This window comes from Drosophila tropicalis, unplaced genomic scaffold, assembly GCF_018151085.1.
Source record: "Drosophila tropicalis isolate 14030-0801.00 unplaced genomic scaffold, ASM1815108v1 contig_573, whole genome shotgun sequence".
NCBI classification, from domain to species: Eukaryota; Metazoa; Arthropoda; class Insecta; order Diptera; family Drosophilidae; genus Drosophila; species Drosophila tropicalis.
The window spans coordinates 660,307-673,203 of record NW_027173049.1 but is presented as its reverse complement, the minus strand read 5'-3'; the positions used below and the strand labels follow the sequence as shown (position 1 = coordinate 673,203).

The 12,897-nt window shown below is 40.3% G+C and overlaps 3 protein-coding genes across 3 annotated transcripts in view; all 3 read left to right on the top strand.

Moving 5' to 3' along the window:
- The window catches only part of dpr1 (defective proboscis extension response 1), a 69,741-nt gene extending 63,912 nt beyond the window's left edge, over positions 1–5,829 (top strand). The window contains exons 5-8 of the mRNA XM_068287804.1: positions 1,690–1,809; positions 1,929–2,025; positions 2,779–2,876; positions 3,608–5,829. Of these exons, the coding sequence (XP_068143905.1) occupies positions 1,690–1,809; positions 1,929–2,025; positions 2,779–2,876; positions 3,608–3,945 (653 nt within the window). The 3' untranslated portion in view covers positions 3,946–5,829. The remainder of the gene's footprint in view (positions 1–1,689; positions 1,810–1,928; positions 2,026–2,778; positions 2,877–3,607) is intronic.
- A 1,288-nt stretch (positions 5,830–7,117) lies between these two features.
- Positions 7,118–8,363, top strand: LOC137575454 (uncharacterized). Its single transcript, XM_068288035.1, has 2 exons — positions 7,118–7,178; positions 7,243–8,363. Exons 1-2 carry the CDS (start codon positions 7,118–7,120, stop codon positions 8,361–8,363), a joined length of 1,182 nt encoding a protein of 393 aa, XP_068144136.1.
- Positions 8,364–8,964: 601 nt separating this feature from the next.
- On the top strand, positions 8,965–10,236 carry LOC137575453 (uncharacterized). Its single transcript, XM_068288034.1, has 2 exons — positions 8,965–9,022; positions 9,083–10,236. Exons 1-2 carry the CDS (start codon positions 8,965–8,967, stop codon positions 10,234–10,236), a joined length of 1,212 nt encoding a protein of 403 aa, XP_068144135.1.
- The last annotated feature ends 2,661 nt before the right edge of the window (positions 10,237–12,897 follow it).

Here is a 12,897-nt window from a genome sequence, read left to right as displayed (position 1 = left end):
GTTTGGTTTGGTTTCTGGGTTTTGGAGTTGGATTGTGCGGCCAAAAGTCATAGACGGTTAGCTTGCCACTGCCACAATTGTTTTGCCAGCTACAACAACAAACAGCAAGAGCAACACCAACATTCAGCGCTTTCTCTTCTGTCTACGACTCTGACTCTGACTCCGACTGTTTTTCTTTTTTTTTGTGAAAGTGGGAGAAATGGAGAAGGAGAAGGCGAAGGCTTGACTGTGCGGGTCTATAAAACAACCTAGATAATCGCCTAGGTCTCCAGCATGTTTGAATTCCTTTTGGGGTTTGGTTTTTCTTCTTTTTTCTATCACTATTTTCACTTGGCATTTCATTTAGATTAACATTTTCGGTATTCTTTCTCTTACCCCATTTTGGTGGGGGTGGGAGACTCCAACCTGATTTAATGGCACAGGTTGAAGGGTCTTTAATGTTAAGTATATATACATATAGAGTACCTAACTCCTCTTGGCTTCCAACCCCCTTGGTTTGCCAAGGGTTTCTGTTCGCGGTTGTAAGGCTCATGCAAATCAGCGGGCCTAAAAGTATGCAATACCTTTTCACATCACATATTTTGCCAAATGATTTTTGGTTTTTTTTCTTTCTGTGCGATTGAATGGTAAACTGTCCTAGTCCTGCGGCAAAAAAGAAGGAATATGTGAAAGTATCCCGTTCTAGTTGCAGACTCCTTTCTACCCACCGTTTAGTTTACTTTTTTTTCAGTTCCAGTTTTAGTGCAATTTATTTCCGCTGGCTTTGCGGTTGTTTAGAGCGGCGAAAGTTGTGTTTTTTTTTCCATTCCTTCTTTCGCACAAAGCAAAGTTGTAAAATTGATCTACATGCGGCAAGTTGCAGAGTTGCTGCGTTGCCGCGACGCCGAGTTGCCAGTTTACGAGTTGAGGTATTCCTCGGCAAGAGTGAAAGTAGAGCAAACTTTGTTGTATATGTGGCGGGAGTGTGCCACATTGGTGTGGTATTAGTGGCAATGAGGCGGCAAAAAGAAAAACGAAAACAGGAAAGTATATTTTATAAGTGCTAGACATATTCCATTAAGGCGACTGTCAGCAGTCATAAACATTTAGCATTTAACATCGAATCGCATTTCGCAGCTGTCCAAGGCGATTTTCGAAGTGAAATCCATTGACACATGGCAACAACAAAAGCCACTTCAATCGTTGACATTTTGATTTGAGAGCTGAAAATGAAAAGTAGCAAATTCATTTTCACACACACACACACAAACACACACATATACAATTCCATTGAGAGTGGGGAAAGCAACGTCAATGAAAAGCCAAAAACAGAAGTACCAAAAGGAGAAAAAAAGCAAACTTCAACAGAAATACACGCTTTAAGTGCAGGTGGCAAGAGGACGAGTGAAGTGGGCAGAGGGACTCCGTTCTTCTCTCTATATGGCATAACAAAAGCTTATCGCCCAGCATAATAGAGACACGCGTCTGTGTAATAAAGTAAAGCTCACTCACCCGGTCCCCAGGTCTCAGTTGCCCCCCCCTAACACACTTGGACGTTATCATTAACAATATTATTATCGTTGTCACAAAAAAAAAAAAAAAAACAAGAAAAGAGGAGGAAAAACCAACTTAAGTGACTTTTTGTTCTCTTCTCTTTTGTATTATTATTATTCTTTCCTTACTTTACGTTTTTTGTTTTTTTTTTTGCAGAACTCAAAGCGGAAATCTTTGGGCCCAGCGATCTGATGGTAAAAACTGGCAGCGACATTAACCTAACGTGTAAAATTATGCAAGGACCCCACGAGTTGGGCAACATATTCTGGTACAAAGGTGCGTATGCGTAATGAACTTCAATGCGCAAGCCATAGAATTTTTCAGTCTCATTTAAACAATTTAATTTGTTACATTCACCCCTGATGTGACCCCGCATATCTACATTCGCATTCCAGGCACCGAAATGCTCGATGTGAAGAATGAGAACGAAATTGACAGCGCCATGGCACGCATTCGCGTCGAGGATGATTGGTCCGATGGACTGACTTCAAGGTATGCCCCAGAAAAATTACACCAGACGGAAACTCACAAACATGTTAATGTCAAGTATTTGTATTATTTTGCATTAAAATTCCGCCTCACTTAATTAAGGCCCGAGCCAACCAGTCAGTCAACACATGGGCGTAGCATTCCAGAAAAGGGTCTTCAAATCAGCATCTTTAACCCATCGACGGCTAACTTCTATTTGAATTATAAAACTGAATAACAATAACAAATTTATAACCAGTCAATTGAAAATAGCCATTAGCATGTAGAATGATTAACTAACTAACTCAATACGACTGGCAAATGACACTGTGGGGTGCAAAGTTTCTAGAGAAAGTTTTTTAGAAGTGAACCAAGCTATTAACTTTCACTTTTCCATTGCTTAATCCATTTTCATGGATAGTTGTTCAGGCGAATGTGTCTTTTAATTAGTCCAACTGTGTACATCAGTTCATCTACCTGATAATCAGCCAGTCCATTTATATATGGTTGTAGTTAACTAACGACACAGACGAACATAAAATGTTGAGGATGCTGCTGCTAGCGAAGTGAAAGGACATACAGAAAACGTAAGGGAGAAAGAGATTGGGAGATTGAGTGAAAGTCATAAAGTAGGAAAAGTTTTTGAATGTTTTTCCCTTTTTCGCCCCTCCCATCTCGAACTTGTTCCCGCCGAAAAAAAGGAACCCATATATGTACAGACATTTCCACTGCCATTCGCATTCACTTCCTCTGCCTTCTCGTCCGTCTACTCCACAGATTAAAAATCAGGCATGCCATGCCCGGCGATACTGGCAACTACACCTGTGTGCCGACGGTGGCAAAAACCTCGAGCGTCTATGTGCACGTAATTATTGGTAAGTAACGGTTGAAAAATAGTGTGATGGAGGGATTCCCGGATGGAAGGGAGTGTGTAGTGTGTGAGTGTGAGTGTGTGTGTGTTGGCTGACAGTTTTGCATGTTTATGACGGGAAGTTGCCTGTTAGCAACGGCGCATTTGCAATTTGTAATGTGCAAGTGCACAACTGGGCGTGGCAGTGCCCATAATTGCATTGCACTCTGAGCTGTTCTCAGTTCTCACTTTATGCAATTGTGTCCTTAAGTAATATGTATTCCCATGCATACATATTCACAAGTACAACCAGCTAGTTATCCAGAAAGTTTTTGAGGCTCTTTGCAGAAACAGATAACAATTTATATAGCTACTTGTTATTGGAGATAAAGTAAAAACCATAAAGACACTTTTACACAATTAGCAATAAGATATATCCTTTGGAGTCTTCCGCCATTTGGTGGAGTGCAAGAGAAACTATATCTCAGAGAGCCCAATTTTAGATAACAATAAAGACGGACAACAATAGGTCAAAAAGAAATTTTCGGGCACTTGGCTTTAAGGCAAATCTGATCATTGTTATCAGCTCGATAGGATATGAATGGGTATGGAAAGACGTGTGTCTGTGTGTGTGGGTGTGTGTGGGTGTGTGTGAAACATGTAGTAAATAAAGCATGTTCTCCATGCTCATTAACAACCAATGAAGTAACAATGCATTGCTGATTTGCTCGCTTTCTGCTTTCTGGTTTCTAACAGGCGAACACCCGGCGGCCATGCAGCACAACTCAAGCAGCAATAGCAACAGTTTCTACTGCGGCATCTGTTGCATGTTGCTAAGCATTGTCTCCTGCTGCCTGCAGCACTGGTTTGTCAATGTGAGTGGAGGGACGACGAGCTATGGAGCAGAAAGAGCTTCAGCAGCAGCAACAGCAGCAGTAGGAGCAACAGCAAGTGAAACCAGGAGAATGTCGGCGAGGTGCATTGAGCCCACTTCACTTCAGCAATGTCCAAATGCAAGAAAAACTGCGGCAACATCTACAGCAGCAACAACAACACTAAGAGAACGCCTTGTGGCAGTTGAATGCATGAGATGAAGGAAGCAATCATAAAGAGAAACGAGAACATACAGAAATGTCAAACTCACCCAAGGTGATGGCGATGACGATGATGGCGAAGACAAAGATGAAGGCGATATTGAAGTTGGTGATGTTGATCATGCAGATGAGACGATGATGGAGATGTTCAGTTATGGTTTGTGGTGTATAACTTGAATGTGAAAATTTCTGAAATGCATACACTTAGTGGAAAACATTTTAGCATAGGGCACACACACTGGAAATACCAAAACCAAACGAAAAGAAAACACATTTAAAATAATATATTAATATTTCATTTATGCAGATTTACACAGACCATTATCATTATAAAATAAGACTTACTAGCTATAAATATGCTTCATTAACCAAACAAACAGCCAAAAGCAACCAACCAAGCAGAAACCTTTATCTCTCCTCCACATCCGCATCCGCATTCGCATATTTGCATTCGCAATTGCATTTACAACTGAGAAATTTCATAATTTTCGACTTTTCTCTTTCTCTATCTCTCTCAACATCACTGTCTCTGACTCTATCTCTCGTGACTGCCAATGAAGAAAACGATTTTGGCAATCATTGAAATGCATATGCATTAATAGGTACATGTACTTCTATAGGTAACTGTACAATGTTTAATTGAATTGTGAATTCGTAGATTTTTTTTCCAAATGATTGCTGTAAATAAAAGCCATTCAAGAAGATTTTAGAACAAACACTAAAAGTTGCATAAAACACACAAAACGAAAACAAAAAACCCATTGCATAGACAAATTTTTGTATTGTATTCGAGCATTTAAGTTATAGTTGTAAACATTTAGTACTAACTGTAAGCCTTCGTCTCAAATTAGCAGTGTCAAAGCAGCCCAATTTGATTCTATCTTGTTTCATCTGCCAGACCCATTTGCCACCTACACTTACATAACTATATAGTTGTTTTTTAATTGTATATACATATAATGAATGCATTTTTGGCTCACAACAACATAATTGAAATCGAGATATATCCAACAAATAGACATATACATACATTTAAATATATATATTTGTGTATTGATAAATGCAATTTATAATTGTGCTTATCGGTAATTGATACGAATGCCAGGCAAATGAGCAAGCACTCACTGTAAATAAACTCATTAGTAGACAAAGCTGTAATTTTAATTAACTTAATACGATGCAACCCCAATGGAAAACCAAAAAAAGTGGAAAAAACAGAGAAAACAACTAAAATAAATAAAATTTAAAATGTTGAAATTCATATTAGTCTGTGTGTGGCACAATCAATAGCAAAGACAGAATCAAAATTGGCCATAGCCCGGAATAAGAGGGCAAGGAACAGCACACACAATACACACTCACTCACGCAGACGTACATACAGTCACCCATATATGTATGTACACCCACAAACATCGACAAAGATAATAGAAGAAACGATTAAGTAAACATTTTCCACTCCGAAGAATCTCGATCAATCGATGACAAGGTCTTACAAAGAAAAAGTAAAACACATCTTGTAAATAATAACGAATTTTTGCATTAACCAAAGACAGGCGATAAACTAATATATTAACTATTATTAAACTAACATCAAGAAGCATACAAATGGACAAGAAAATGATTCAATTTGTCTCACATTAAGTGTTATATGTAAGAAAAATCTAATGATTATTATATCATCATTAAAAGCAACAGCAGCAACAAAAACAGATCTAGCAAATACAATAAATTCTACAAATACATATATATGCATATATGTATATACATATATATATATCTATATAGGAAAGTTTAACGAAACAAATACAAAAACAAACCCTCACACAGACACAAAATCACACGAAATGATGAAATAAAATTATTATTTAGAAAATTTAAAAAAATTTCAATTGTTTATCTGGGTCAGTAAAAGCGGATCGAAGAATTTTGCTCGTTCGATATGGTCAAGGTAAATGATTGATAAATCCCCACTGCAACAAACTCAACCAAAACCATCTCAGTCAATTCAGGATGCTGACCAAATTTGTAAAGCTTTTTAATAAGAATCCTGTAAGCGTTTTCTTAGATCTTCCTTCTTCTTTTTTGTCAGTTCAAGCCAAAATTGCAAAACTATTAGACTTGTCCAACTGTCAACAGAATAACGAGGATCACCCAGCTTTGAATACCAAGCAATCGAAAATATTTCGTCTAGGCCGAAGTTTACAACTTTGTTCCTATAGAGGTAAGCAAAACACACTGAAATATGCTTCAAATTGAACTTTTACCATAACATAAAATACATGAATACTATAAAAGAACTGAAAAAAAAAACCAAATATATTTCAAGTTTAGCTTTTATTAAAAGAAAGGAACTGAATATGCGTTGGGCGGAATGAGACAACCGAAATGGGAAAGAAAGTTTGGAAAGGAAAATTTGTTTATGATGGGTAAAATACCCACAAATACAGAAATTTCATTTCGAAACCAGAATGTGTTTGTACGACAACTTTCGTTAGCCGAGTGGTCACTGTATGTAATTGAATAATTGGTCAGAAAGGGTCTGCTTATCTCTAATTCTTTAAAATATGATCATTAAATATATGTACACATAAATTCTAAACGAATGTTACGTTCTTGAAGTGTTTATAATGAGGCATGGTTATGTGAATCTGAGCCAATATTATATTTTTCACGATTCCGCTAATGTTAATTTATTTGTCTTAAAGCAAAATAACCATTCAGATTTTTGGGTTACCTTTTATAAATTTAAATTTATATATTATAAATTTAAATTCAGTCGCTTACAACTTTGATGAGAGAAGCAGCAGACAAATAGTTCATATCAGTCGTCAAAAGCCTAACACCTGCCCCTGCCCCGAGCTCTGGCCATGTCCATATTCGAGTATGGAACCGGTTCAACGCACCTTTTAATGCGTTCATTGACTTGCTTGAATCAGAATCTGACTGAATGTGTATCAACTTACCGAACTTAATTTATTTAAATAAATTATTTATTTTCGTTTCGTTGATTGCAATTCGTTTTGGCCTTTTTGTAAACCATATTTAGTAGAAGAAACATTTACCGTTTGGTTTTATGGACCGACGCTTCTTGAATAACGTTGACGAATGTATAAATAAACCCAGAGATGAGTGATCAGAGTTTAGTATTTTTGCACGAGTTTTTAGATCACAATGCAACTCTCCCTGGTCAGGTATTTGGGTCTGCTGTTTCTTTTGGGCATTAGCTGGGCAGGTGGGTAAACGATTAGATTGAGAATGCAAGCGAAATTCCCTCATCATGATATCATTCAACACAGCACCTCAGCCCCAGGGCAGCAACAAACAAGAGCAGCTTGTCCGTGTCTATAGGATCGATGAGAAGCAATATGAACGAATGCTCAAACTAACCGAGGGCAAGAACGTGATATCAGAGGCCCGACTGATCAGCGGAGGCTTTGCCACCGTTAGCGAGAGCCTCAGTTCGGGTTGGCACTCTTTGCTGCGTATCGTGGGTCTCACTACAATCAGCAAGGCCGATGAAGAGGCCAAATTGGATATAGATGGTCAGCCTTTGTGCGTGATCAAGACCAGAGAGGGTGAGGGCCAATTCCGAGAAGATACCTCTGCTCGGAGCTCTGGCAAATCCTATGACGTGGATGAAGTTGATGAGGAGCCCATCCACTGCATTGTTGTGCTCAACAATGGTCACGAACAGGAACAAGAGCTGCCCAGTGTAGAATATAGCCCAAATTTTAGCAACTATTGGTCAACCCCGCAAGTGCAAGAACCGCAATATGCATCTGGACAAGACTTAAATGAGCCAGCTAAGATGGAAGTGGTGCAGCAACCGGTTGTAGAACAAGACGAAAAGAAGACCCAAGATCAGTCAGCTGAGAAACAACATGAACAAGAGAAAGAGGAAGAACAGCAGGAAGAAGAACTAGAGGAAGAAGTTACAACGGAGGCACCACCGAAGCCCAAATTAGCCAAGAAGAAGAAACACAAATCCGGTCACTCTAAAACGAATACCCACTCAAAGTCACCATCAAATGACTTGTCATCGCGTCAATTCAGTCCATACCAATACCCTCAATATTCGGCACCACCACCACCATCACCGCAGTACGGCATTTACAATCCTTATCCATTTGTCCAACAACAATTTGGAGGTCTCCCACCTTACGGCTTCTACAACCCTCAACTCACTAGTCCCTATGGTCCCTACCCCCCACAGTCTTATCAGCCTTACAATTTTCCTTTTGGTCTTTATAGACCTTACGATCCGTCTAATAATGAAAATCACGATGATGATGATAACGATAACGATGACGATGACGATGATAATCTGTATAACGACTCTTCCTATGAAGTAGTCGCTGAACCCGAAATTATATACAATGTAGAAAGGGACAATCATTGGGGTTATGATAATGAATAGTTTTATGATAAATGAATAAATAATTGTACGAAATATCAAAAATGTTTCTTCTTCTGTTTGGTTAATTTGATAAATGATTATTAGATAGATTTGCAGATGTTTGGGAATGTCGAATGATATCAATCAAACAATGCAAATGAGGGGGAAATGTTTTCTCCGTAGTAAAATTAATCATAGCCACTTTCGGGCTTTGCCTTTTCTCACGATCTGTTGATAATTTGCGAACTCATTTCTCCATGACGATTGTACATTAGAATCGCTTATCATGCAAATCTAACCATAAATGTATTCATGTTATTAACCGAACCAGCAAACGACTTAAAACAGTCATAAAAATAGCCATGTTTAGTATTTTTTTTGGGCTTGGCTTAGAGGACGGCAAAAGAATTGGGTCAGTATGTAAATTATGCAAATTCTCAAGATACTTATGGCCAAGCATTAAACTGTATTTGCGGCATTTGAGCCATTTTGGCCATTTGAATGACAATGCCATAAGAGGGGAAGATCTTGAATCATTAAATTGACGAGAGCGATCACAAAGAAAGTCAATCGACGTATATAAGTCAATGTCGAAAGCAGTGCCAACTTATTCGTGAACGGAATGAAGATCTTTATACTTCTGGCAGTGCTAGCTCTGAGCTTCGCCGCCGCCAAGGCTGGTAAGTCACTGTAATTCTCGTATTGTGTCACCTTTATCCTTTATTAACGTCTCCACTCAGGCACAAGTCGTCCCCAGTTGTTGCGTTTGCATCAGGTGACGCGAGCGGAATACAACGAATTGCTCCGTCTAACTCAGGGTGAGAAGGAAGTCCCTGAGGCCCGCCTTCTAAGCAGTCCAATTGCTGGCATCAAGGGTCTGGCCGCTGGTGTTAAGAGTGGATTCGCCGCTGGCAGTTTCATCCCATCGTTATTTGGCTCGTCCGAACCACCAAAGAAAGTGGTCACCAAAAAGGGTTATCCGTTGTGCGTCATCTCTGCCACCAATGTGGATGTCAATGAGGATGATGACGATGAAAACGATGGGAAAGACGCTGGTAAATCTTTAACTTTCACCTATGAGCCAAACAGTGATTCCAGCAGTGGAAGTGGAAGTGGAAGTGGAAGTGGCAGTGGCAGTGGTAGCGGAAGTGGACATGGTAGTGGGCACGGCAGTGGACATGGTAGTGGGCACGGCAGTGGACATGGCAGTGGAAGTGGAAATGGTCATGGCAGTGGAAGCGGCAGTGGCAGTGGAAGCGGCAGCGGCAGTGGTAGTAGTATCGATGTCGATGATACCACAACTGTGAATTGCATTCTGGTGACAACTGATCCTAATAGCGGCACAGGTAGCGGATCCGGCAGCAGCTCTGGAAGCGGCAGCAGCTCTGGAAGCGGTAGTAGCTCTGGAAGCGGTAGCAGCTCTGGAAGCGGCAGCAGCTCTGGAAGCGGTAGTGGAACAAAACCATCCCATGGGCATAAGCCCCATCCATATGGACCACCTCCACCATTTGGTTACCCTCCATATTCACCATACCCATTACCTTATGGTTACCCTCCATATCCACCATACCCTTTTCTGCCCCCATATGGCTACCCACCACCACCACCACCACCTCCACCAAAGCAACGTTATCTCGACTATGAAGAAGAACGTTCCTTGGACGATGCTAGCGATGCCATCGATGCCTACAACAGCTATTACTATCAGCAAACTCCAGTTAGAACTCACACAAAACGCTCCCGTGCCCACAAGCAGGTAGTTCCGAATTCGGGTTACCAACCAGCCAGCTATCCCAAGCAGGAATATGCCTCCAACTACCCGAAAGTAGTGCGTAACTATGGTTTAACCGATCCCGCTCCTGTCTATGTTAAGTCGCCGCAATACGAGCAGTAAGCAAATTGTATGCGATTCCTCGAATAGAGTTCAAAACTAGAAGTAAATAAAACGAAAACGAATATTTAACTTATTTCTCGATTGTTAATCGCTAGAAATCACTGAAACAGCAAAGAGAGTAGTACAGTGAAATCGCATTTGTTGGTTTTAATTGGAACTTAAAATTGAATGCAGAGCTGTTTCGGTTCAATCATTTTCAGCCTGAGAACAAATCCATTGCACATCCAAAAGAGGTATGAGAGAAAGGGGGAGGCAGATCGAAAGTGTTACGAGGTCCTGCCCACTAACAATGCACAGGAAAAAAAAGGAAAAGAAAAACAAAACAGAAAAAAAGCGAATCGTTGATCTAGGCAGCAAAACATCGTCCGGGCATACCAACAAGCAACATTACAGTGCCTCACATACACACATACATACATTTGTACACTTACATATGTGGGTGGCTGTGGCAAGCGACAACTGCAAGTGCAACACATCGTTGCGTTTTGTAGAAGCTCTCTCCGTTGCTCCTCTATGGAGCGTAACCAGCGCAAGGACAACGAAGGACACATCCAGGCACAGAGACACCAACAAACACACACACACACATGAAAGAGAATAAATTAAAGAACAACTCAAAATATCCGCGGGGCAATTTTACAGTTACACTGAACAGTGGGCGTGGCGATTTGTACGCCCAACGCCATACGCCTACGCCTGTTTGCTGTTAAGTGCAAGTGCATCGATGGCACCCACAAATACACAGGCACAAAAACACACGCACTCTCTCTCTCCCTCTCAATGCGAGAGAAAAAACACAGACAAAGACAGAGATAGAGACACTCGCCTTTGGCCTCAATGCGTTTTCTATCCTACTCTCTCAGCGTGTCTCTTATTCCCTCCTTCTTTCTAGTGTGTATTGCGCCTATGTACTGCAAAATAATTACTTTCATATCCAGCGGCAATTAAATTCATTTAGTTTGGCATACTACCCCATCCCCAGCTCTCCCCGTCGCACCATTGGCCATCCTTCTAGCATCTCTGCAATAAGCTGACACACTGCACACTCCTATTAAGACATTCATTCATTCCGCACTCAACAGAACGGCTGACTGGCTTATGCTTGTGGCTGTTGAACCCGTTTTGCTTTCAAGTCCTCTGATCGCTCCCCTCCCCCCACCATACAACTCAACTCTAAACTATGTCAACTGTTAACTTTTTTAGCCGCTGGCATTCTGCTTGTATGGCTTTGCATGTTTTTCAAGGACTCTCTACATAGTTTATCCAACAACACATCACCCAGAGTCAGAGATCCCCCAACAATATGTATGTATGTACATACAGTGGGTCAGGCGTGAAATGTTTCCAAATTGCTGAGGGGAAGTCTGTCTGAACAAAAATTGCCGAAAAAAGTGAAAACATGCATATTGGATGTTGTAACACTTGCAGGAGGCCCAACAACCAACGACCCATGCTAGTGAATTAGACTACAAATATATATACTAGGATGCTAGGATACTTGCACCTACTACAAAAAGACTATTTATCTCCTACTCTTATCTTATATAAAAGATGTTATAGAACATTCTTACATTCTCTTCTTATGTGATCCTCCATGGTTCGGCATGAACTTCATTCTTTGCCTTTGACTCGATGAGTATTCCTCAGATTAAAAGTGAAAGCCATACATTAAAAGTTCTCAATTATAACTAACGAACGGCTTAGTTTTACTCTACTTGAAAGTGTCGGCATTTTCAATCCTGAAATCATCCGATGTTATACAAATTTTTCGCGCCTCTGTCCGTCCGAACAAACATCTGTATAGATCTCGGAGACTGCAAGAACCGGAGCCTGGGGTAAGATTTTCCCAGTTTTCTTTCATCCCACGATCAGTTGTACATTTGTAAGTACATATATTATCATCTATAATAAAGAATAAAAAACCTGCACGTTTCACACCCATGACATCCAGATGATCGGCACCCGCTAAAGCTTGCTGCTGGCCAAGATCTCCATTTTAGACTATACATTTGCTTTCGAAATTGTAAAATTATGTACTAAATCTGATGCAGATCACATATATAGACTATATATTATCGTTTGAATTAAAACGTTCTGTCCGTTTGATATCTACATATGTACATACATATATGTTAACCATTAAAGACATTTTATTTTTGACCACATTACAACTAACTTATACGTTCTGCTTGTAACAATGAAAAGTCAGCGAACTTAACACATATCGTACATACATATACCGTTCTGTCAATTTAAGGGCTTATTAATGCAGACTTACACGTACAAACATGCATCCCTGTCTGAATCACCAGAGGAAATGTCTCTCCACCCCTCCACACACACACATACGCGCTTGAGTGCCATTTTGTTAAGGCGCAAAATTGATAAGTGCCTTGTGGTTGTTGTGGTGTTGAACGGCCATTAGCAGAGACAGAGACACCAGAGAGAGAGAGAGATGGGGGGGGGAGTGAGTTGGTGGCTCGAAACACGCATGTTCGCATAATAAAATTTATACAATAAGAAATATTTTGCACCAGTAACCAGAAAAGGACGAAGAAGACGCCGGAGCTTACGATGAAGACTTGTAACGAGCTCAAACATACGCTTGTATGACCTTATCCCACCTGGCTACACCTCCTTGCAGGACACGTCAATCAAATA

Coding starts and splice junctions, on each gene's coding strand:
- LOC137575454 (XM_068288035.1), top strand. CDS start 7,118: ATGCAACTCTCCCTGGTCAGGTATTTGGGTCTGCTGTTTCTTTTGGGC. Junction 7,179..7,242: donor TTTGGGCATTAGCTGGGCAG/GTGGGTAAACGA, acceptor CATTCAACACAG/CACCTCAGCCCCAGGGCAGC.
- LOC137575453 (XM_068288034.1), top strand. CDS start 8,965: ATGAAGATCTTTATACTTCTGGCAGTGCTAGCTCTGAGCTTCGCCGCC. Junction 9,023..9,082: donor CTTCGCCGCCGCCAAGGCTG/GTAAGTCACTGT, acceptor GTCTCCACTCAG/GCACAAGTCGTCCCCAGTTG.